Source organism: Cavia porcellus, unplaced genomic scaffold (assembly GCF_034190915.1).
Source record: "Cavia porcellus strain 051 isolate PalLab524CR breed Dunkin Hartley unplaced genomic scaffold, mCavPor4.1 scaffold_29, whole genome shotgun sequence".
Lineage (NCBI taxonomy): Eukaryota > Metazoa > Chordata > Mammalia > Rodentia > Caviidae > Cavia > Cavia porcellus.
The window spans coordinates 45670085-45696704 of record NW_026947512.1 but is presented as its reverse complement, the minus strand read 5'-3'; the positions used below and the strand labels follow the sequence as shown (position 1 = coordinate 45696704).

General features: G+C 40.1%; 2 protein-coding genes across 2 annotated transcripts in view; one reads left to right on the top strand and one right to left on the bottom strand.

Annotated features, from left to right (window-relative positions):
* Adam9 (ADAM metallopeptidase domain 9) overlaps positions 1-20903 on the bottom strand; it is a 105432-nt gene extending 84529 nt beyond the window's left edge. Inside the window, exons 1-6 of the mRNA XM_013144676.2 lie at positions 20644-20903; positions 9638-9735; positions 8391-8449; positions 6921-6999; positions 1625-1701; positions 333-528 (exon numbers count right to left, since the gene is read on the bottom strand). Coding sequence (XP_013000130.2) covers positions 333-528; positions 1625-1701; positions 6921-6999; positions 8391-8449; positions 9638-9735; positions 20644-20740 — 606 coding nt within the window. The 5' untranslated portion in view covers positions 20741-20903. The remainder of the gene's footprint in view (positions 1-332; positions 529-1624; positions 1702-6920; positions 7000-8390; positions 8450-9637; positions 9736-20643) is intronic.
* A 316-nt stretch (positions 20904-21219) lies between these two features.
* Tm2d2 (TM2 domain containing 2) lies at positions 21220-26620 on the top strand. The gene is made up of 4 exons (XM_003462863.5): positions 21220-21537; positions 22265-22352; positions 24446-24561; positions 26142-26620. The coding sequence occupies exons 1-4, from the start codon at positions 21311-21313 to the stop codon at positions 26353-26355; spliced, it is 645 nt and encodes a 214-aa protein (XP_003462911.1). The 5' UTR covers positions 21220-21310; the 3' UTR covers positions 26356-26620.

Here is a 26620-nt window from a genome sequence, read left to right as displayed (position 1 = left end):
AATCTAGAACTCACAAATGACCACTATGGTTTATGTAAAAAGTACCTGAACACAAACTTCCCTGCTATGAAAGTAATGTGGCCAATCAAATAGCAATTTTCAGTATGCTCACTGTCCAAAGTTTAAGGTCCAGTTCCCAAAGCCCACAGAACCTAAACTGTTCTCAGCCTGGTAGCCAGAAATATATATTGCTCATATTTTTATGCCCTTAGTTTCTATCATAATATCTGGCACGTAGTTGAGCAAAGCAATAGTGAGTATTGGCTTAATGAATAAAACACACGATTTTTCAAGTTTTCATCAGAGCCAAAATAAAGCGTATTTTTCCTTACTCGAAGTAGCTGCGTCATGCCGTGATGTTCCTCCTGCCCGCCCTTCGCTCCTTCTTTATCTATATCCACGTTAGAAACTGCGCATTCCAGGGGCTCTCTGTGGACATCGTCCATTGGATAAAAGATGTGCTCAAAGCGGGAGCTGTTGTGTAGTGGTTCGATCCCATAACTGGCATTCGCTAAATGTAGCAATCCTCTAAATATTACATTACACATACATCATTTTTCAAGGAAAAAAATACACAGGAAAAATGAATCAGAAGATTCAAATTCTAGTTTCGTAACACATTAAAGTGTAAATGACAGAAAAGAAAAAAAGGTTTTATAAAACAATAAAGGTTTTAGAGTCCGATAGATATAAATTTACATTTCAAACTGCTGCTTGTTAGTATCACTGCCTGAAAATTACTTAACCTGTCTGAGGAACTGCTATGCAATGGAAGGGCCTGCAGAGAAACTCCTATGCAGTGACATTGGCAACCAGAGGAGCAGAGCTGTGAATTCCAAACATGCTTTCTACTAGCAAGTTCTGAGCCTCTGCCTCAGTTTACATTCTACAGAGGACTGTCCTGACAACTAAATTCCTTAATGTGCACAAAATCCTTAGAATGACCCTTAGCACACAGTAACTGTTCAATGAGTGAAATTACTTAAAAGAAATCATTGCTTTAAGAATGGTTGGTTTACATCTTGCAGCAATTATTTTGAAGGTAATAATACATAGTGTAATACCTATTACAACTCTCTTATGACTTGATCATGAAAATTTGTTTTTTCATAAAATAAAAAAAAATGAAACAAAAACAGCTTGTCACTGACCTTGACAGAAAAGTGATTCTCACCTATTCAGTACTCATTCACCAAACTAGCAGAGTCAGGCCTTTGCTACAAGTAACTACCATCAGCATAACTTCACTGCATCTGCCATGCAAGTTTTTTCTGAACCTTAGTTTCCTCACCTAAATATGGTGAGAATGAATCTTTCCTTGGGAATTATGGGCCTTAGCTGAGATAATACGAGTGAAAATGTTATAAATAAAATGCTTTAAATACCAAAAATTATTTAGTGGCCTCAAAACTGAAATTTGCTTTATAAATATTAAAATCCACCAATACTAAATTTTTTCTAAATAAGCACACGAAGAATATCTGAAGCACAGCTATAAAGAACCTCAGTAACATCAAAGTAATATCCAATTTTGTAAAACTCCAAAAATGACTTAGCTTGGAGACAGAGATAAAAGAGGCAAGAAATAGAAAAAAAAACCAGAAAGAGACAGAAAATTCCTTACCTGAGTCCAAAACAGTCACTAAGCGCAACAGATGAATTATAAACTCCTTCCACATAGCCCCGATAATAACAATGATTCTAAATAAAAAGACACAGTATTATTTTCACATATTGCACATTTAGAAAATCATCACAGAAATTGCACAAAAACTTATTTGTGGCAGCAAACTAAAAAATTTAATTTACATTATTGGTATCTCAGAGTATTAGACAGGATTCTTCAGACTCCCTGCTCTCACGCTACAGGTACACAAAGCTAAAGGCAGAGTCCCTCCAGTTACTCTACACATACAGCTCTGGCCCACTGGCTTTTCACCCTAACGCTGAACAGGACAACATGATGTTATGTCACAATCACTTGACATATAATTCAGAAGGGAATCTTGTGTGAGGATAAACCCTCATTCCAAAAATTCTGTACACTGTACAGAATCAGTTACACTGTACACTGACTTATTTTGACCAGATGATTTTCTTTTCTTTCCTTTAGGTGTATTATATTATATATTATTATAGCATTTAGGTGTTTTATATCATTATTAGGTATGCTATACTATTAGTAAATTTAGCCATCTTCAAAACTTTCAGAGGCTTTAGTCTTAATTTTGAGCAAGAAATTAACTAGTGGAAATGCAAAGATGACACTATTTAGTAATGAGAGCACAAGCCTGTAACCCCAACTACTCGGAAGGTTGAGGAAGGAAGACCTCAAGTTAGAGATGTAGCTCAGTGCTATCTCAGATCAATTCCCAGTACCACAATAGATAGATAGAGAGAGAGAGAGAGAGAGAGAGAGAGAGAGACAGACAGATAGATAGATAGATAGATAGACAGACAGACAGATAGACAGACAGATAGATCAGTCATTTAGTAACACCAAACTGTTTAGTACCTAGGGAGATTTTCTTATATTTGGAACAATTACTGGAGCTAAGGTGTAGCTCGGTGGTACAGCACTTTGCCCCACATGCACAAGATCTTGGATTCAACCCACACAACTGAAAAAAAAAAAAATCACAAAGCACTAAAGGAAAAATCCAAGGGTCAGGGAACACTAGCTCCATCAGACAAATACAAGCCATGATTTTTTTTTTTTTTTGTCTTTTTCCTTTTTATCGGTACCAGGGATTGAACTCACAACTGCCTGCTTGCAAGGCAGGCGCTTACGCCGCTGAGCTAAATCTCCAGCCCCCAAATCATGATTATTAAAACAGTATGGTACTGGTGAGAACCGAATCAGTGGAGCCAAAGAGAAAGTCTGCAAACAATTCACAAGTACGTACTGACATTTATCTCATCAAAGTGGCATCTCAAACTACAGGGGCCAAGATTTCTTTTAAATGATTGGTGTTAATCAGATACTAGGAAAAAATAAAATTAGACCCATAATTCATATCGTGTAACAGTAAATTCCAAACAGATGAAGAATCTAAACATAAAATAAAAACATACAAGCTCTAGAAGAAAATGAGTGAATTCTTCTTTAACCTTGAACTAGAAAGACTTCCTGCCTTTTGCTCAATTATAAAAAAATATTTCTTGAGCTTCCTTGGAAAGAAACACCAAAAAAGTCAAAAGATAACTGGCTGGAACAAACCATGTGTAACTTACCTAACAAGTAAAGGGTTAACATATCACTCCATATAAAGATATTTTAATCACTGAACGGATAACATTAAAAGCCCAAGCTAGATACTGTGGCCCAGGCCTGTAATCCCAGAACTCTGGAAGGCTGCCACAGAAGACTCCAAGTTCAAGCCCAACCTGGGAAATTTACCAGCTTCAGCAATTTAGCAACTTAAGTCTGTCTCAAAATAAGGCATATTTTTTAAAAGAGATGGGGATGGGGATGTAGCTCAGTTCAGAGGGTCTACATTCCATCCCAATACGGAAAAAAAAAATTAAAAATAAAACATCAAGGGCCAGGGATTTAGCTCAGTGGCATAAATGCCTGCCTGGCAAGCACGAGGTCATGAGTTCAACCCTCGGTACCAAAAATAAATAAATAAATAAAACCTCCATAGAAAACTGGGCAATTCACACAATGTATGTAATCTAAAAATGCTCTCGTGTGTATGAAAAGATTTTCAATCTGACACATGACAAAGACAGTGTCTCAGTCCATACTGACAGAAATAGAGTAGGAATCACTCTAGCAGTGAAGAAATCAGAAAATTATCATTTTGATAGCTGTCACGGCAACAAGTAATTCAGAGAAAAACCAAACACTGAAACTCAGTAGGTAAACTTCGGAGGAGTAATAGGACACTTTACACAGTCTCAAAAGTATCTACACACAGCATTCATGTAAAAGGTAGCAATGGCGACCTCCCAGCAGAGAAGCCTGGCAGACACCTCCTAAACCACATGGCCAGTGCAGACCCCTTTGACCGCACACACTTAATGATCTGATATCCCAAGAACGACTAAACCAGCCAGCCCCCAGCAGATGAACCCTTCACCTGACAACCCGATAGCATGTTTAATAACCTGCTTTTGTTAAATATTTCCACAGCATTCAGTTTAGTTCTGTTGCAAAGCCCCTATATATACCTGACCAGATCTGCCAAGAACACAATTGCCTTCAGTTTTCTTGCTGAATTTCATTCACCAGAGAAGACTTTCATTTTCCAAGTCCTTCAGGACACTTGGACAACTTTCATCCCACATCACTGCCCTTCATTTCAGTCCCGTAGGGACACAGTGACAAACCATTGTCTGTCCTATGGGTCAAAGAAGTGGGCTTTGTCCGAGGCCATATTATGTTCTCCAAACCCATCCAGTGCTCCTAGAAGATCATTTACTGTTCCCTTGGCATTCCCCATCCTTTCCCTCCTCATAGAAAAAAAGCACCTACATTTCTAAATTATTATTGAGCTAGCAGCAACACACACTCCTGTGATTTTCTCCTGAACTATGATTGCGTGTTGATCAAGTTTTATGCCTTTTCTCCTACTTCAGATGTTTTTTGGTGGGGCGCACGCGTGCGTGTGTGTGTGTGTGTGTGTGTGTGTGTGTGTGTGTGTATGTGTGTGTTTAAGATACTCCAGAAAACTCTCAAGAGGATGGAGGGGAAATTTCCCTTCACTCTCGTAGCTGTCAAAAATACAACAAATCCTACTTTGTAAGTTTACAAACATCTAGTGAAGCTGCAAGACCATACAAAGGTACAATGGGCATAAATGGTTTTGGAAACACACAAACTATAAGCAAAAACCTCTGTTAGTGGAAGTGAGGATACACAGAATCCACCAGCCCCAAGGGCCCTGGGAGCCTTGGATAATCAATATATTTTTAGAGGACACAAAAGCATCCATCAACTGGGGGAAGTATTTATGAGACTATCTCGTGCATTTACAAGAATCTCTCACTTCCTAAATTGGGAGTTTAGAGGCTTACTTCACATAGCAACTCATGTTAAATCATTTAAAACTGTTTCTTATGAAAAACGGTGAAACACACTGATGACAAAAGCCAGAAAACAGCTTAATTAATTCAATCTTAAGCAACAGAATCTTGTCTAGGAAGAATGTTTTACTAGGAGAAATCATTTAAATTTTCTCAGAGCGACTTTATATACTTCGTTTATAGTATTTGACAATCTTGTCACATGTAGAAAATCTCAGTATCAAAGTTTTAATTTGTATTTCACATCTATATTCACACTTATCTGAACAACACTGAAAACCAAGAAATAAATGGAAAATTTTTATTGGATACTTTCAAATATAACAACTCTATAAAATGTTAAGAAGACAACAGTTACTTAAGTTTCTATACACTGAAATCTATTTTTAACAATTTTAAGTACATATCTCTCAATAGTAACAAATAATATTTTAAAAACCTGTTCTAAGCATCTTGCAGGTATTAACTCCAAGAAGTAATAACTATTAGCTCCTTTGAAAGTCAGGATACGAAAGCAATCAGATGTTAATATACTTTACCAGCAAATCATGATAAGAGTCAGAATTCAAATCCCACTACGTTTCTCAAAAACAGTATGCCAAAACACCTTTATGAAAAAAATGCCTTAAAATTACTGCTTTGGGGCTAGGATATAGCTCAGGGGCACAGTGCCTGCCTGGCAAACGTGAGGTCCTGAGTTTGAGTCCAGTACCAAAAAAAAAAAAAAAAAAAAAGATTATTGTTTTTGTTATGTGCATAAATTATAAAGTCTTACACTCCTGTCATAGTAATCTTTAGATGAATAAGATAGATGGGTGATCTTTTATCTGGTTTATGCTTCAAGATAAATTAATCTTTTCTACTAATTTCTACTAAACAATGTACAATGTTCTAAGATAAATGAATCATAGAGCGGACCAGAAAAGGACAAGGAAAATCAGCATTATCTCATGTCTTTAAAATAATAGTAATTAGCCCAAAATAAAGATTTTCCCTACTATTTAGTTTTAGAATGCTACCAAAGTAAATAACTAGTTAAGTTTGATGTTGCATGCCTGAGTGCTGCATCCCAACACTCAGAAGGCTGAGGCAGGAATATCATAGTTAAGTTCAAGGCCAGCCTGGGCTACACAGAAATATCCTGTCTCATAATATTAAAAAAAAAAAAAGTGAGTAACTAATATAAGCAAGTCAATCTAGCAATGAATTACAAAGTTTAGAGGGAAAAAAGATATGTAATGGGAAAAAGATTTCTCAAGAAAACTATTACAAAAGAAAAAAATGTATATTACCTAACAGCCAAAAAGGACAGTAAAGCACTCTTCCCAAACAAAACTAGAAATGTTTATACTCTAAGTAAAAAACACACAAAACGAATTTCAACATCTACCAATTATTCCAAGTATTCCTGGCCACTCCTGTCCCCAAGAGTACTGTCATCTGACGCAAAGAAGACCACACCTCTTTAAGAAAGAAATGTTTTCAGCAAAACATTACAGCTGCAAAATATGTAACAGCAAAGTATGCACTACTGAAAAATGGTCTCCTAAGGAGTTAAGATGTTCTTTTAGGGACTTTTTCAACAAAGCAATAAAAAATTTCTATTTTCAGACATATCAACTTTTCCCCCTTCATAATCAATAAGGATTATCACTCAGAAAAAGATCATTTTCCTAGTAGTTAAGAAAGCAAAAAGCTACTAAGTGCCTGGAGAGCTGCCAGGAAGAGAAGAGTCTATGTAAGTGTCCAGTGTTGCAAGCTAGCTCCGTGTTATGACGCAAAGTGTGCCACAGGACTATGTGTAGACCAGTGATACACGTCTGACTGGGGCTCACTTTAAAACAGAACCACTGTCATTTTGCTAGAAGATCAAGAGGGAAACATATTACCTGTATATTAGGATGGTCAGTGATCAGAGTCCCTTCTTTGTTATAGGTATAAACCACAAAATCTTTAGGCAAAAAGTCTCTGGAAAAAGAATAAAACATTTATATTTATTTGAATCATCAACTAAAGGACACAACTCATAAGGCATTATTCCCAGAACAGAAGAACAGAAATAAATAAAAAATTTTCTCAATTAATCTTCAATTGAGAAATATGCTACCGTAAAACTAAAAGTTCATGAACAATCTAAAATCTGAAATAAAGCACACTGCCTACTCCTAAGTGATGTTAACCTACAATTTGTTCTAATTAGGATATAAAATGATTGTAAAAAACTTAAAGTAACATAAGTAATGTTTCTTAAACATTATGACTTACAGGAAAAGAATAAACTAGACAGTAATCGTATTTACAAAAGAAAAATAAAGTCCATATAAATAAGTAGTATCCATTTCCATAACCGCTCAGTTAATGACGCAAAATCTTGTCACCTACTGAAGGAAAAGGCTATTTCTAACTCCCAGGGCTTTATTCCATGTCAAAGAGCTCAACACAAACCACATTTGCAAAAACCAAAAGTGGAGGAGCTCCCTGCGTGGTCCCAAGCCTTATTAGTTAAAGTCAAAAGGCAAGCTGGGAAGGCAGCTCAGATACAGACTACTTAACATGTGTGAAGCCCAGAGTTCCATCCTCAGCAACCCGCCTGGGCTGCATACAAAAAAGAACAGTGACATACACCTGCAATCCTAGGTACACAAGTGGAAGTCAGCCTGCATAACACAGGAGGCCCTTTTGCAAAATGAAGTGCAGAACACTCTGGAGACACCCAGGACCAACCTGTCCATACTGTTTAGAGAGGGGAAAATTGATAGTTTTCAACCCATTTAACAGGTTACATAGCCTGGCTTTAGCTACATGGCTGGCATAGCATAGAGGGCCTCCCCAGAAAACACTGCATGTCACCATCTCAACGGTTGGTGACCCAGGCAAAGTATGTCCATCCAGGCAACTGAGAAAGGATCTGGGAGCAGAACGGCTCAAGAACTACGTGTGCTTTCTCTGCCTTGATGTACCCTAATGCTCCGCTCCCTTTATTAAAGTGCATGAGAACACCGGGAGGAGCCTGTGCAAGCCTGAGTCCTCTCCAGAGCTCAGCCTCCTCCTCTTCTGCCCCACTCCCCACCCTCCCCCACACACACAGTCTTCTTCCCTCCAGTGGAAATATGAAAAGGATAATGGAGATGCTTGGCTTTGTTCTACCCTCTTCCCTCTTAGAAGACACTTCTGCCCATCCAAGTGCCAACACTGTACTTCTCCAGAGGAAGGCTTGCCCTTGCACAGCAGAGGCAGGAGTGACGAGATCTGACCACTACCAGGGCTCACAGCCACTAGAAAGTATCTACCTTGAAGAGAAATCAACATACTATCTTATAAGGATTTACTGAAAAGCCAAAGTAAATTAAATTTCTTACATGTTCCTTTCCAAGTGAATAATATGTTCTTTTCCTTGGGCTTGAATGACATAAGATACCTAAATGCAGAGAAGGGAAACAACACTATCTTATCAACTACTTTTCAACAAAATGTCACTTATAAGACACAGGAAATTCAATTCTGAGTTAAAATAATTTAGTACTGACTATAATTCACTTATAGAAGAACTTTGTAACAAGTCTTAAATAATAAATCACCCATGTTTATCTAAACTCCTAAATTCATTTCTAATTCATCTATAACTTTAGGGAAGAGTTCATTCATGTGTTATCCAAAGGATAAAGTGTTGCTTCCTTTTGTTTAGATGCAGTGGATGTCTTAGTTTCAAGAGATCACTCTTAGTTCTATGTTTCCCAAAAGTGGAAAAGAAATCCATATTTTAAAACACTGTATCTTCACAGCCCACCTCATTTCATCAATTCTAAAACATACTCTTTGCCATAACTGGCAATAATTCTGGGTTTTGCTGTTCTTGTGGTTTGAGCTCTTGTGTTTGTTTGTTTGTCTGTTTGTATTTCAGTACTGGAGATTAATCCCAGGGACTTTGCACTGAGCAATATCCTCAGTCGTTTTTTATGTATGTATTCATTTATTTTTTTTTTTTATTTGGAGACAGTGTCTTGTGATCCTCCTGCCTCTAAACCAACATTTGGTCAAAAAGTAGCATGATCCTCCCTACCTGGGCACATTAACCAAGGACTTTTAAAGACCCAGCCAATTCCTGGAGCCCTGCATCCCAGTTCTTTGACAGAACTCTGTTATCCACCTCAGTTCTGCCACTGAGACATCAAACATAACAACTTCCTAAACGAAGACATTTACTGTATTACTCTTCTCCAGTGTCAGTGAAGACAGAGTATAAAATATTCTACTTATCACAATCTGAGTGGGGTTAGTTATTATTACCATGTGATACCACTGTGACCACTGCCAATCATGTAAGGTAGAAACCTATACGGTCAGCATCTAGCCTGGTCACAGAATTCTACTTATTTCATTCTGTTATGTTTTGAGTTGATCACCTTGTCTTTAAAAAAAAAAAAAAAAACACAAAGGCTGATATGTTGCTTTTACAGAATAATGTCCAGTGGACATCGGTTCCATATCATGCAATATTAAATAATGACTAATTATTCCCTGAATGAAGCATTCCTGAAAATACCGCCTTTGGTTCAAAAAAAGAAAAATGTTAATATAGCTACATTGGTGGTAAGAGATAACTTACCTGTTTTAAATAGGGCCTTGGGGCTTCTCTTCGGTCTCTAGTTAATCTCCAGGGAGTTACAATTTCATAAGAAGAGAGCTGTGAGGTCTGTTGAAAGCCTACAGAAAAAGGAATAACAAATACAATATAATAAGTGAACCTGAAAAACTATATTATGCCAAAATATAATGGAAATCAAAAGCTGCACATTTAAATCACTGAAAAAGCATCTGACATTCCCAAACTAAAAAAAACATAAATAGCCAGGTGTGATGATATTACAAATAGCTAAGTTATTTAGAAATATGGAGTCAGACAGGGCAGGTCGGTGTAGAAGATAACTATGGCTGGAAGGTCAGGCCTCGGGACAAAAAGGAAAGACTACACCCACACACTTCTCCTAAAGATGAACAGCAGGACTTGACCAGCATCAGTCACCTCGGTGGAGGACCAAAGCCTCCTACACTCACCCCTTCCGGGAAAGTCCGTGTTAGGTTTGATCCCCATGTAACCATTATCATCTAAGCTCCTACATGCTTAACACTTATTGGTTGACCAGAGCTCCGTCCCACCTCGTACCCACCTTGTGATTTCCCACAGGATGAACATTACCCAAGCAATTATTCCTCTTCTTGTTAACCATAACTTTGTCCCACCTTACACCTCACCTCACCTCATGGTTTTACTCTATAAAACTCCCATGAGAATGAAGTTCCCCAGGGCTACTCACTCAGGACTCCCTTCTGTCCCTCTTTGAAATTTTTTTCTCTCAATAAACACTTCCTATCCTTAACCTCTGTTGCTCCTAGAATTCATTCTTCAATTTCAGAGAACACAAACTCAGCATATCAGGTATCTAACAGGTCTGGAGTTCTATTTCCCTTATATCATCTGAATTATTTGGAAGTCCTACATCATCCCTCCACCACATGCTCTACATCACTACAGAATCCTACATCAGTGCTGCATAACTGTCCTTCCAGCTGCTCAAGAAGCTGAGGCAGGAGTATCACAACACTTAAGTCAGTCTGCCTGCTTAGCATGAGCCTGTCTCAAAAAAATAAATGTTTGGGGGCTGGGGATTTAGCTCAGCAGCATAAGCGCCTGCCTTACAAGCAGGCAGTCGTGAGTTCGATCCCCGGTACCGATAAAAAGGAAAAAGACAATAAATAAATAAATAAATAAATAAATGTATTTAAATGGGTTGGGATATGCTGGGTGTGGTGGCACACACCTGGAATCTTGGCACTCTGAAGGCTGAGGCAGGTGGACTGCTCTGAGTTCAAAGCCAGCTTGGGTTACAAAATGAGTTCAAGACCAGCCTGAACTGAATAGGAAAACTATCTCAAAAAGACAAAATAAATAAATGGGTTGGGGGTGTGGCTCGGTGGTGAGCCATATACATAAGGCTCTGAGTTCAATCTCCCATACAATTTAAAATACATTATGTATCCATATACACATAATACAGATAAGTCTACATAAAGTTTTGCATTAAAATAGCAAAATAACAATGTAGTAGGTAAGTATATGGTAGGGTAATAGTTCCTTAAAAAAGATGTCACTCTTTATCCGAACATTTTATACATAGCAATCATTTTCAAGGTCCAATAAACAGGCTCTCAGTCAGACAGAATCTTTTCCTTCCAGCATTGACGATTCTTTCAGTGAACTTGATGACCTTGACTGTTACCATCTAAGGAGCACAGATGAAAAATCCACATCTCTATAAAAGCACATTTAGTGTGAAGAAGATTGAAAATAGCACACACAAAGTGAAAGAATCACATCTTCCACTCAGTTTCTTCTACAAATACATGCCTCCAAACTGGGAAAGTGGAAACTTTCCTATATTAAAAGAGCTTTATAACCAAATGCATTGTATGGTCCTCTTTGCATCTAGTTAAATCGACTGAAAAATAAAATCTGTCATCATCCAGGAAACGTCTAATATTGTGTTGATACTTGAAGATCTGGACTGAGGTCCAATGGACATTATTCTGGTAAAACTAACATTTTATTAAGACTTTGTATCTTTTGTTTTAAAGACAGAATGATAACCCAAAACATAACAGAATGATCTTAACTTTTTAAGTGTAATAAGCACATTTAATAATGCTTTATATCCTTAGAGATTTCTTTTGAATATCCAGCAACAAAAATAACATGATGTCTAGGGTATGCATTAAAATAATCTAGTTGTTTGAGGAAAGATATATACACACGTAACAGGATTAAACTGGATAATAGTGGTGCATGCCTCTAATTCCAACGCCTGGGAGGTTGACGATCTGAGAACAGTCACCAGTTAGCTCAAGGCCAACCTAAGCCATACAGTGAAACCCTGTCTCAAAAACCAAAAACCAAAACAAAACCAAAGACTGGTGTATGTTTAAAAACTGTAATAAAATAATTATTTTAAGAGGTTATATATACAGGGTATGGAATGAAAGACTTTTCACTTTACTCAACTCTCTGTGACAGTATTATGAAATACTACCACTACATCAGATAATAAATACTAAATGTGTCATAATCATGTAAACAGAATAAGTAAATGGACAAAACTGCTGTCTTTGTTTTGTTACTGTTGTTGAGACAGGGTTTCACTACTTAGCTCAGGCTAGCCTTGTATTCATATGTAGCCCCCCAGGCTGGCCTTGAACTCACAGCAACCCTCCTGCCTCAGCCTCCCAGGTACTATGACTGCAGGCATGCAACGTCACACCTCGTTGGACCAAACTGTTTAAAGTACTTACTTATGCAGTGGAACTACAGAGTAATGTACTTCCTACATTTTTGCATTTCTGTTATGTTTCAGTTTGTATCACTGTATTACAATTTGTATAACAGTATTACTTTTGCAATTAAAAGAGCAACAAAAGTGTTTCCTCAATGAAAATAGTATAAAATGATTTTGAAGTACTAATTATCTAGACTTCCTTCCAAAAGGTCAGGCCCTTCCCTCAAGGCCCCACATTCTATTTTTTGTGTGTACCTGTTTTATTCTGCCTAGCTTGTAAACATTTGCAACATCTCTCAAAAAAAAAAAAAAAAAAGAAAGAAAGAAAAGAAAAGAAAAGAAAAACCCTTATACCACCTGTCTGTCTTTCTTTTTTTTCTTTCAGTGCTATAGATCAAACCCAGGGACTAACAATTACCAAGCAAAAGATCTACCGCTGAGTTACACCGCTGTGCCTCTACCACCCTGAGCAATCTCCCATCCACACTACTATCATAGCTTTTACCTGGTTCCCCCACTTTTCTGATCAATCTGTATGTTCATTCACCCATTAAATGTTCTACGTAATTCAGTTTTCTCACGTACAAATTAAGATGAAATATTCACATCTAACTTTCCCAAAATAATTATCAGGTCTCTGAACTAGACCCCCACCCAAGTAGGAGAGAAAAAACTCCCCCAAATTTGCATCTAAGGGGTGTGTTGTTCAACAGGAAGGCAGCAGCTGTCCCCACAAGGCTTGACCTGCAAAAGCTGTTTCCTCAAAAAACCACGAGACATGCTGTGTCTGCCAGCATCCCCCTCTACCCAACCCTGTCTATCACCTAGCCTTAGACCCCCTCCTCAGAAACCCAAATTTTTACATCCTCCTCTGCAATATGTCCCTCCCCTACCTAAACTCCCCATAAAAGCATGCCCTCACCCCTTGCTCAGGGCCAATGGTCTTCTCACCCTTGGCCCAAGTGCACCTGGTTGGCAATAAAGTCCTCAAACATTGCTTCAACTTTGCCTGCCTCAGTGGCCTCAGTGGCACCTCAGTTTCCCTAACAATACTATACATGAAAATGTTTACAGCCCTGACTAGTTTGGGATTTAAAAGACACAGATAGGAAAATATAAATTATATCAAATACATGTCATGCTGTCTTAGTTGCTTTCTAGTCATTGAGACAATATACCCACAACTCTAAGGAAGAACGGTTTATTTTAGCTCCTAATGTACAGAGGTTTCAGTCCATGGTTGGCTGGCTCCAAGGCAGGGCACTGTGGCAGAGGGGCATTGCAGAAGAGACACAGTCCATGGCATGGTAGCAAAAAGCAGAAAGGGGTCAAAGAAGGAGGCATAGAGGGGGGCTGGGGATTTAGCTCAGCGGCATAAGCACCTGCCTTGCAAGCAGACAGTCGTACAGATAAAAATGAAAAAGACAAAAAAAAAAAGAAGGAGGGATAGAGACAGGCCAGGTCCCCAGTGACTGACTTCCTCCAACCAGGCTTTACCTCCCAAATCACTGAGCTATAAATTCATTAGTAGATTAATTCGTTGGCAAATATTACGCCTCGTGATCAAACCACCTTCCTCCAAAAGCCCCACCTCAGAGCACATGAGGCTTTGGAGGGACATCCAGGTATAAACCATAATACATGGTAACAGTTTTCACATTCTTTCTCCATCAACCCCTTAGGGCATTTTATACTGTCTAGATATTGCTTCATTACATTACAACATTAGAAATGGACTCCATAACTCACAAAGCACCACAGGCTGATTCAAGCCACATTTATAAAACACCATGATCAAATATCACTCAGAGAGCTGGGATTAACAATTAAGAACTAAGAAACATGTCAAAAGAAATCCATAACCTTAATAGATGATAAACCACTAGGCAGAAATATCATAACTCCAAATTAACTGAGGTTTTTAGTTTTCTTGAGTTCCTGAAAACACAAGTTTAAATATTATTCTTAAGAATTTCCCTCCCAATCACAGTAACCAGTTCAACTACTTGGACAACCACTCTAGAAGCACTGACAGGAACAGACGAAATGCTTAGGAGTAATGGATTAGAAGCTCTGTGTGCTTAAAAAGTAAGCCATCCTGTACATTTCTATACAATCTCCTATGACCTTAAATTACTGAAAATTAAAAAACTTAAATCCATACAGGCAAGAATACATATATGCTGACAGACACAAATAACTGTTGCACTAAAGGTTAAACCACTGGCAAATAAATTGAAATGTTTTCATTACAACTTAGAAGGAAACGTTACAAGGAAAAAAGAAATGCCTTAGAAATGCCAGCAGGTCTCAGGAACAGGCAGGTATTTAAAGAGCTCTTGTCCAGAAGAAACAGTTTAAGTGATGCCATGAGGTCACACACCTACTTTTAAGCCAGAACTAGAAACCAAGTCTTCTATCTTCTATGGATCTTTTCCCCAGACCGCCAGCAAAGGAGAATACAAGCCAAACATAGGATACAGAAACATAAGATACAACTTTCTTCACTTCCTTTCCCATTTTAAAACACAGTTCTCATTCTGAAAACCAAAATGCCACAATTAATCATTTGTTTTAAAAAGGTTTCAAAATATAGCACCCTAAAATAACTTCAGCATGTAACAACTCATACTCTGATACTGACTTCTAAAATCCAAGGTTCCACTTTCTGAATTAATATCATTATATTATATCAATATAATAAAGAGTTCCAAAATATCATAATGAATGTATAAATTTGGGAAACACCATCCAAAAATAATATACACTAATTGCATGACAATTCTCCTTCCTATATATTATTTCAAGATGTGTTTCTTATCTCTAGTTCTGGTTGTTTCTTCTGTTCATGTTCTGTATATTTTCTTTCTAAATTTCCTTTCTAAATTTTTTTTAATTCCACCTTCTCATGGGAACCAAGATAACATTCTTCCCATGCTACTATAAAGGAAGTACATTAACATTATTTATATAAAACCTTGACCTCAGCACTATTGACATTCTGGGCTGGAAAATTCTTTGTGGTAAGGATCACCCCTGTGCACTGTTGCATAGTTGGGACCATTCCTGCACTCCACTAACCAGATACCAATTAGCATCCCATAGTTGTGACAAATAAAATTATCTCCCAAATGTCTTCTAGGAGCAAAATTGCTACTAGCTAAAAACCACCGGAAAAAAGATAGTTCACAATGAAAGTAAAAGTCATCATACAATCAACTGTGTAGGGATAAGCTAATACAGTTGAATTTAACAGAACAGAGCTGGGTATGGAGGCAGGAGGATCCAGCCAAGTTCAAGGCCAATCTGGGCTACATAGTAAAATCCTGTCTAAAAAAAAAAACTGGTATTTGACAGAATAAGCACCCTGTCAAAAACCAGACCATGGGTTGGGGCTGCAGCACAGAGGTAGAACATTTGCCTAACATGTATGGACAAGGCCCTGAGTTCAATCCCCATGACCATTAAAAAAAGAAAATCAGATCACTAGAAAACATGACCTGAAGACAAAAATAAGATTTGAAACATGAAACTCAAGGGTCCTATACTTAGTAAACAAAAGGGAAGGTGTTAGTTGCACTTCTGTTTTCCTCTAACACCTTAGATCCTTTTATTTACTGTGCTTTGGAAAAAATCTAAACATGTTTAAGAATAATAGCTGTAGTAGAAGAAAACAAGTTGAAAGAATTCTGCCTAATTGCAAAGCAAACAAATGTGAATGCCAAACCACAGCCCTTTCTCCTTTCCTTCCTGCTTATTATCCATACAAATAGCCACCTTCGTGTACTTTGAGGAAGTAAGCCCAGCTCAGGCAGAGTGAGATCATTCATTCTGTTGTCTCAAATATTTCTTGAAGAGAAATTGTTGTAATTAGATCCACTAAGTGCTGTTATTGTTCAGCCACATATTCCATTCTATTCTATTCACAGTCAATCTCAAATAAACATATTAATAATGTCTTTCAGACATACTTTTATGATTTCTGCTGCCATGACCTATAAGCTTAACATGTTTTGTGTGTAATAATTTTTTATACTCATCTTTACAAAGAAAATACTTCTGTTGTTTGTTTTGAAGGGCTCCTTTGAGAAAAACCCTAACAATTTACAAGACGTAATGCTCTTAAGAACTTAAGTTCCTCCTGCAAGGAATTTAAGTTCCTGAAGCCAAAGCCAATATCTTAAGTCATCACATACTTCCTACCCAGGTACAGGAGGCATTTAGTAAAATACTCGTTCAATAAACAACCTCTTCTGATTTTTACAACAATGCACGCACAGTTCTCTTGATTGTAGTTATTATATACAACACAAAGTGAGCTTTACTTTCATGATTAACATCTTTTATATCAACTTTTCCATAAACCCACAGGGCCTCCACATCTGACACAGTAATACCATACACTCTTCTCTAAACTGGGCTGGGAACTTATGCCCGGGGAATGTCAGCAACAAGAGGCTGAGGTGTCAGTGAGGCTCATCAGACCCTGCTCTGCCAATCTACGTACTTACTTGAGGGTTTGAAAAAGCTACTAAAAGAGTAAAAAATCATGCTGCAGTGAGTTAAATTATGAAAAATCTACCTAAAGAAAAACTAGTCGAGTCAAACCAGGGATGGTGGCACACAACTATAATCCCAGTTCTGCAAGTTCCAGACTACAAAGTGATTTCAAGGCCAGCCTGAACTACCCAGCAAAACACTCTCTCAAAAAGCTAAAAAAAAAATAAATAAAAAACAGTCAAAGGGGAATGGAAATGGAAATGGGGTTTGTCCCACAATATAACATGCATGTCAGTGAGAGCATTTTCTTGAAATTTCAAACACAACTATATAGTTAAAGATTGGCCCCATTAAATGATGTTCTCAGGTTCCTCATCTTATAAGATGTGATTCCAGCAGTATCCCGCATAGAATAACTTTAGAAAAATTATCTGATTAAAACAGCTTCCACCACAATGTGAAATATAATCTCTCAACACACACGCGCACACACACACACACACACAAAACATTGTGAAATTCAATTTTAGGTAGATCCATGTTGGACCCACACAGAGGTGGTGGGGATCCAGTGCTGTGATACCAGAAGGGCTAGATTCATTGATGGAACAGCTTCATAGAGCTGACTCAAAGCAGGCTTCATTCCCAGGCTCTGGGTCACACCCATACACTGCCAGGTATGGCAAAGAAGGAAATACTGGTACCAACTACTGCAGGGCTTTGCTTTAGTGACAATGGAAACTAAAACTAAAGCACAAATTTTCAGGGGAAAAAGCTTTAACTGGAAGATAGGAGAAGAAAAGGAAAGGATTCCAGCTTGGGCACACTCTGATGTGGGGGTTCAGACTGCCCCACCCACAAAAGCAGGAAACCAGTTATTTATGGACTAGCTGAGATGGGCCAGGGCCTGGTCAATTATAATCTCAGTCCTGGTCTCCTAGCTGTGGTTGAATCCTCACGACTTGAGGAGCAATTTGGTTCCCAAGAGATGAACTGTCCTGAGATGAGGGCTCTTCTCAGTCACATGAACCTCCATGGACTCCAAGGTGACTTTAGGTTTATAGCAATAGAGATTTTGGGGTAGCTGAAGGCCCTCCTCGCACATCTCATAAGCGGTACCCTTAGTTCTGAAGGGCAATGAGACATAACAGGTAAATTTAGGGTTAATAAACCTTGTTTTGGCAATCTTTAGACAGATATTCCCTAAGTAACATGCCTACTGAGCTATGTCATGGCTATGTGTCAGATACTTGAGTTTGAGGATATTAGAAGAAGTTGTTTCCAGTCACATAGTGCTTGCATTAGGGGGGATTCTATAGTAAACAAGAATTTTTAACAAAGAGTAAATATAAAGTCGAATTTGGTTAAGTTAAAATTTAAAGTGCTCTCTGAAACCTAGCATATATAGTATTAATTATAATGATTTTCTACTTAAAAGTCTGACAACCAGATTGTTTTTAAATTTCAAAGGCTACCTTCTCTTACACAGCACAAACTAAAATAATTTGTTATCTGACATCTAAAAATCAGATTAGTACCTACCTAAGTGAGTACTACACACTTCACTTTATAGTGAGTCATCATGAGTAAGCTTTCAATTATTTTCTTTAGAAAGCCAGGATACAAATATGTCTCAGTCTGTGCATTGCATTAAGTTCCTTAAACGAAAAAAAAAAAAAATCGAAAGATTTCATACTTGATTCCTCTTGAATACTTCACAATGATACAAAGTTACATTGTCAGGCCTAGTTTTTGTTTTTATTATTGTAAGTTTACTGTTTAGAAATTATACTGCATTTCATCTTTGGCACATTACAGAGGTTAGTAAAAATCCCACCAAAATCTACTTAATTCCTGACAAAACTAATGTGGTTGGTACTTACCAAGTCCTCAAATTCCTCTTTTTATTAGAACATGTTTCAGTGCATATTTTAAACATCCTGTATTACGAAAGCTTAGTCAGCTGACCTGGGGAGAACAGGCATTGACTCACTGCACTCACTGCCAAAGCCTCTGCACTGGTCCACCAGTCTCCCTCCTGGGTACTGTCCTTCATTGTGCTGCTACTTTTTTTTATCCCAAAACCTGACTGTCACACTCCACTGAACACTTCTGCCTAAAGAGTGTCCTGCAAAGTAAAGTCTGAACCCCTATGCTCAGCACAGACGATTCCCTAACTGGCACCAGTCTTCCAGTTTTTACCTTCCATCTCTCACTTTCATAGAGTCCATCCAGAGTCAAACTGCCAGCCTCGTCATTTCCTAGCAAGTCTTCTCACTCCTCCCACACTCTTGCAAAAACTCTTTCTTCTACTTAGGAGGAATTCCCACCCTTTCACTTCAAAAACTCACCCATTTAGTTCAGTTCAAGTATCACTTTATAAAACCTCCCACAACATCCCTCGGAGACACGTAGGCGTCTGGACATCCTTGGCCCCTCCACAAGCACTGAGGCTGGTGTTTATGGGCGATAGAGAAAGGTTGGCTAAATTTGCTTTTGGCTTAAGTGAGGGGCTGGCCATACATATCCCACTGAAGCCACACTTAAAGGCCATAAAGATATTCCATTCATTTTTGCACGTATGTAATAATAAACATAAACAAGAACTAAAAGGTACTTTATATTTACAAATATGTATCATGAATTACTAGCACTCCAGATGTGTCATCTACTTTATTTAAATATTGGTAGATGGTCTACCTAGAATACCACAGGAAAAGTAGTCCCAGAAAGGCTTAGCAACATTCTCTTCAAAAATCGTTTCAGTATTTTGAGCTTAAAGATTTTGACACTGTGGCAAACTGACTTAATTTTAAACGAAAAGGCCAAAGACAAGAAAAAATGTAATGTGTTTTCGAAAGATCAACATGCCTGTTTTGAACTTTTCCATCATCACCTTCGGACAAATCTCAAAGCAATAATTCAGTAAAAACACATTCTCCAACATACTCCATTGCTGCTTGAAAAAATATAGCCATGCAAACAATACTTGAATACAAAAGCCAACCTAAATAAGTTATTTCCAGAAAATAACGAAGGTACTGATGATTTGTTTCCACTATGCTTGGGCATCTTCAATATAAAGAGCTCACGTCTATCTTCGCGGGAAGTTTCACAATTCAAAACGATTGCACATAAATGATTGCATTCTTAACAACAATCCTGTGCGTTAAACAGCGCAGGGCTTATTTTGTGGGCTTAAGGCAATATGAACTCAGCCCGAACACAGATGAAAGCCTGGCTACAACAGAGCTCTTAGTTTCCAAAAAGCAGTTCTTACTATAACGAAAATGGCCCAGGACAAACGAGCTCCCTTTGCTCGCTCCGGATCACCGCTGAGTCTTGCTCCATGGACCCTCTAGTGACTCCGCTAAAGAAATGAATGTCGGAATCGCAGATTATCACGACCTCGGACAACAATTCCATCCCGGGTCTCCTACCGAGCAAAAGCCACCAAGCCGGCAGGCGAGCGAGGGCCCGAAGCTCCTGCACCGACCAAGAAGAGCGCAGCCCCGGGCGCGCACCCGCCGCAGGCTCGGCCCGACCCCGCTGCGGAGTCCCGGGCCCCCAGCGGCCGCGCTCGCGTGGGAGCGGGAGTGGGGCCGGGGCCCGGGAGAGGAGCCCGACGCCCGCAAGGCCAGCGCGGTCCGGTACCGTGCGCAGCCCGCGCCCCCCGTGCCCCGCTCCGTACCCTGCCCCGACCCCAGCCCCGGACTCCGCGGGTTCACGCCGAGCGTCCACGCGCGGGAAGCAGCGGTCCCAGACCGTGGAGCTGGAGACCCACCTGGCCGCTCCCCACTGAGAACCGGGCCCACCAGACCGAACCACAGCAACCACTGGACACGGAAGGTCCCGGGGGCCGAGTCCGCGCCCGACCGCATTTCCACAGATGCAGCAGGTTCCCCTCAGCGCTCGGTCTCCGCCTCGTCCATCATCTCACAACTCTGCGGGGCCCCGCGCGGGCCAGGATGCGCGCGCCCACGGGCGAGCATGCGCGCGGCACTGACGCAACCCAGCCCGCGCTCCGGGCTCGCTCCCGGCAGCGCGCTCGCTCTGCTGACGTAGGAAAAATCCATTCCCGGCGGGAGAATGGATTTCTAAACTGGTTGAGGGAATCCGCAGCGGCAGGCCCCGCCCAGTTACTATCTGTTCCGCCCACTACGTCTCAAACCCACCTACTTTCGGGTCGAGGAAAATGATTGGACCAAATGCCCGTAGTGTAAGGAGGAGGAGCGCGGGACCCCGGAAAGGAATTGAAAAGCGAACCACAATGCTGCTTTCCTACCACCCTGTTTTCTGATTGGCTTTAAGGATGGGCGGGGCGTCGCACTGCATGCCCATTGGCTGTCCGGTAGCAGGCAAGCGCAGCTGCCAGATACTGCAGGTTTAGCTGCACTGCACCCACCTGGCTTTGTGGTTGAGGCCGGCCCTTGGCTGTCAGGCCTGGGAAGATGGTGCTGGGCGGTTGCCCGGTGAGTTACTTGCTTATGTGCGGTCAGGCGGCTTTAATGCTGGGTAATCTCCTTCTGCTGCATTGCGTCTCTCGAAGCCACTCGTACAATGCTACCGCCGAACTTGAGCTCACATCGGCGGGCGCCGCCCACCCAGAGAGCCTGGCCGGTGCTCTGAACTGGGAATACAGCGACCCCCAGTCTCCTGTCATCCTCTGCTCTTATCTGTAAGCCACCTGTGGTCGAGGAGGGTGGAAGTGGAGACCAGGCCGGGATCACGCCGGGGTGATGGGAAGCGGGAATGGGGCGGAGGATACTTGGACGCTCGCCACCTGGAGACCCTATCTAGGGCAAGTAGTCATCACGACAGATTCCGCGCTCGGCTCCCTTGTGTCAGTGGCAGATTTGGGGGTCCTGAAAGCAAACGGAGAAGCGTGCAAGACAGTGGCTGCGATTTCTCTCTCCCGCTCCCTTTTAGCCAAAGGAGAATCCACGGGTACTTAGTGAAGCACAAATGGAATAAATGACTTGTTACAAAAGCAGTAACCGTACCATTGCAGAAGCAAACCATTTTTTAACAGGGGCTTTTGGTGAAAAGGAAAGGGCTTTGGAAAAAGCAGAGCATTGAGAGTTCCTTGATTTAAATGCTGCTCTCATAGTCTTGTGCTTGTTTGCCTTGGAAGAGATGAAACCCTAGTAGAGGTGGAATGCTAGTGGAAACAGGACTAGAAACAACTCCCCCCAAAAAAGAGTCATTTTGGTGACTGTTAATGTGACCTGCTGTGCTTCAGGGTCATTGACACTACCACTGGGCTGGGAAAAGGGTCTACAGAGTGAAAATGAGGCCCAGAAAATGTAATGACGAAATGGCTCTTGTCTGTTTTCATTGGGTACAATTAAACAGCAGTTTGCAAAGAGGATAATGATGATCATGATCTGACTGGTGATTTTCAGACCTGATGAATTTATACACTGTGATGACCCCGTGGATCATGTTGGAAATTCAACAGCGTCCCAGGAACTTGGTTACGGTTGCCTCAAGGTGAGCTTTTTGTTTTACTATGTAAGCAAACTTCCACAGAGAAATAGTACTGGCTGAATAAGGTATTTGGTATCCTCAGGAAGGAGCAGTTTCTGCACCAAAACCACCCAGGTGCAAAGAACAGTCTGCCTTTGGTTCCTTTGGCCGTGGAAAGTGACATTTCAAGTAAGTGAAATGTCACTTATCCTTTAAGGAGTGCCCTTTCTTGAAGAACAAAAGAAAGGCTGTACACTTTCTAAAACTGATTACAGATTGAGCATTTTCTTTGTTACAAACACATTTGGGGCAAAGCTCTTCTTGCTGCTATTGCTTTTCAGCAGGTTGCACCATGTCCTTAGGAAGTTGATAGAGTCTATTAGGAGATGTCTTAGTGTTTTTTTGTTTGTTTTTGGTTGGTTTTTTTTTTGTTTTGTATTTTTCTTTTTTATCGGTACTGGGAATCGAACTCACCACCGCCTGCTTGCAAGGCAGGTGCTTATGCCGCTGAGCTAAATCCCCAGCCCCTAGGAGATAATCTTTATAGGAGGTTGAAGTGGTGAAGGAGAACCTTTGATAACAATGAGCTTTTGAAATGGAAAGAAGCCATTCAGATGTATTAATAATATCCCTAAATCTAAGATGTAGACTTCTAGTCAGTCTCCAAACATCAACAAACCCATGTATTACCTCTGTACTGTGATAATGCAAAATTCAACCATGCATTAAGAGAACTACAGGAAAACATTTGTATACTAAATCAGACACAGTAATTAACTTTACAGTAACAAAAACCAGAAGGCAACTCTTACTGAGTCATATAAAAAGAAATGTTTTTTTTTTTTTTTTTTTTTGGGTACCGGAGATTGAACTCATGACCTCACATTTGCCAGGCAGGCGCTTAATACCACTGAATAAATCCCCAGCAAGAAAGAAATATTTTAAATAGTGATATTTTGTTCTATTAAGAATTACTGATTAAAAGCTTTATTAGCATTGTAGAGCATTGTACTTTTGCCCATTTTAATTAAAAACTAAGTTTATCCTGTGAAGGCAGTCAGATGTAGGCTCGCCCAGAAGTTCTAAGGATTGGCAGGACTTGGGAGGCACTGGGAGTTAACCAGCCTTGTTTTTCCAGGTGCTTCCCTTTGAGCAACACTCCAATAATAGTAAAGTACCAGTAAGGTATCAATAAAAAAATATCAGCTGTGTTTTCCCTGCTAGCATCCAGTTAAGCAAAGAGTAAGAGGCCAGGGTTTTTTCAAAACTTCTTGCTGGAATTTAAATTTACATTATATGGACTGCAGATACCTGATAGTCACCCATTGTGCCCTAAGTAAAATCTGGAGTCAGCTGACATTGTGAATTTTCTAATTCTGTTAACTTTTAAGATTTTTATTAGCCCATGTTTGCAGTACATAATGATTACAGCCATCAAGGCACATTGGTACACAGGCACATAACACATCTTAATTCTTTTTACTTCCGCTTTAATTCTGCTGACATAGGACCAGTTACACATTGACTTTTCTTTTTCTTTTTTTCTTTGGTACCGGGGATCAAACTCATGACCTCATGCTTGCCGAGCAGTTGCTTGTGCCGCTGACCTAAACTCCCAGCCCCACTTTGACTTTTTAAACACTCATTTTCAGATGCTTGATTGTGTGCTGTTTTTCATGCAAATATAATTTTAAAGCATATTGTCGATTTCTTCTAAATGCCATTTAATCAAATTGATGGTGGATTAACTTTATTAATAAAGAAGTTAGTCATAAATTGGGGATAAGTTTATTTAAAATAATATATAGGCTAGGTGTGGTGGCATTTGCCTATGATGCCAGCACTCAGGAGGCTAAGGAAGGAGGATTGCAGCAAGTTCAAGACCAGCCTAGGGTACATAAAGAGTTCAATGCCAGCCTGAACCATATAGCAAGACCCTGCCTTAAGAACAAAAACAACCACCACTAAACTTACATTTAGAATGGACTAATCTAAAATCATTGGAAGTATGTCAGTACCCATGCAGTCTTTATCAATGAGTATAAAAGTGCACATTCTTGCATTGCTGGCTTTGGTGAGTTTGTTTTTTGCTTTGGGTTTGGTGATCATCATCGCAGTTTGGCGGTCAGGCCTACAGTGATGTGGAACACACTTCTGTCCAGTGTCGAGCCCTCGATGGAATTGAGTGTGCTAGTCCTAGGACCTTCTTACGAGAGAATAAGCCTTGTATAAAGTAAGTGTTATTTTTTTTTCATTGTATGAATGTGTGCGTGTATGTGTGTGGTATACAGAATTAAACCCAGGGCCCGTTGCTTACTAAGCACAAGCTATACTTCTGAACTGCACCTCTTGCCCAAAATAAGTGTTAATTTGAATGGGTAAAGCTAAGAGCCATTTTCATTGTCATTCTTTGGTGTTAAAGAAGTAATGCCATTACTCCAGTGCATAATCCATTGACAGAGGCGACGCAATTGTAAAAGACATTGTGACTCTTTCACTAAGAAACTGAGTATCTATGAGCACCTGGAATCCATCCCCATATCCTCAGCAAAAACTGTACCAGATGACCCAAACTCAGAAAGGCATAAATCAGGTGAAAAATGCCTTACTATTTTAGGAATCAACATTTCACCATGAAAAACAGGGTGACTTACTCTGGAACTCAGTTAAGTTAAAGGATTGGGGTCATTTCTGTAAATTCAGCTAGAAGGCACAGAATTTACTGATGTTGTTAGTTAATAGAAAGGGTCAGTGACATACCAACAACTGCAGTTAAATGTCTTCATGGTAGGTAAAGACAGAAGCCTCAGGAAGTCCTCACTTTTAGCTACCGCAAAATAGCAGGAAAGAGATCAGGAGCCCCTTTTAGGAAAATCTGTACTTCCTAGACTCTCAGAGGAGCCAGCCAAGCCTACAGAAAGGAGCCTACATGTGCACAGGGGATGTCGGGAGCACAGTTCCTCTTTCACATCTGTTAAACAAGTGTGCTTGATAATTTCTCATCCAATCCAACTCTGCAAATGTTTTATATATTATGGTGTGTGGAATTTTAAAAAATCCTTCTAACTGGGGAGAGATTGTCCCTCATAAGTCTGATGAATTCTTAAAGATAGCAAAGAGTGCTGGGCATGCTGTGGTACATGCCTGTAATCCCAGCACTTGGGAGGCTGAGGCAGGAGGATCACCATGAGTTCAGGACGGGCCTGGGTTACATAGTGAGTTTAGTGCCAGCCTGAACTACATAGAGAGGCTCTGTCTCAAGAGCAAAGCAAAAACAAAAAACTTCCTTAGAGACAGCAAAGATCTCAGCCAAGAGCATGGCCTTGATAGGCACACAAACTAATCCAGACCCATACTCCCTGAATATGCTCTGTAACTCTAGGGGAAAATATTCCTCTACATTGAGCATCCCAGGGTCAGGTGCTGGGCAACTAGGGACCACTCAGACAGCCTCCATTGCTTGAAATTACTCAATGCGCCTTGGCTCCCTATAGAGAAATCCCAGTAAAGGCCTAAGCTGTCCTTCACTCCTGTCTTCCCACCACTCCAGTGCCCCTTTGCACATGTTCCCTGGATAGCAGACCATGCCTCCTGCCTCCACCGCCCATGAGTATAATGAACTGGTTGCTTGTCAGTGTCTTTTTTTGCGTGCCTTCATGGCCACTGAGCAGACCAGAAGAGAATCCAAAATAGAGCACAGGATGCCACAGAGGGACGGTTGTACCGTTTTTTCACTAATACTAAATTCATTAACTTTTAAGTATCTTTATTTTGCTGCAGTTAAACATCTTCTTTCTTATTCCATTTACCCAGGTATACCGGACACTATTTCATAACCACTTTACTGTACTCCTTCTTCCTGGGGTGTTTTGGCGTGGACCGTTTCTGTCTGGGACACACCGGCACAGCAGTCGGGAAGCTGTTGACCCTTGGAGGACTTGGGATTTGGTGGTTCGTTGACCTGATTTTGCTCATCACTGGAGGGCTGATGCCGAGTGACGGCAGCAACTGGTGCACCATTTACTAAAAAGAGTTTCTCTTTCACCCAACGAGACAAGGGAGCCTTCTGTCTTCTGAACTCATCTCTACAGGCTCAGAATTCTTTGCTTATCCGACCTGAAAACTTCTGTCTTTGGGGAGAATGGGTTTGTAAGAAGAATTCTTTGGACAATGGATTTTTCAACCCAAATTCTACCTGGCAGACTAGAAATGACAAGCAAATGGTGTTGTGGGGATCAGATTTGCACCCTTCCTTGTGCACAAAATATAAAGGCTAATGACTAACTTATAAA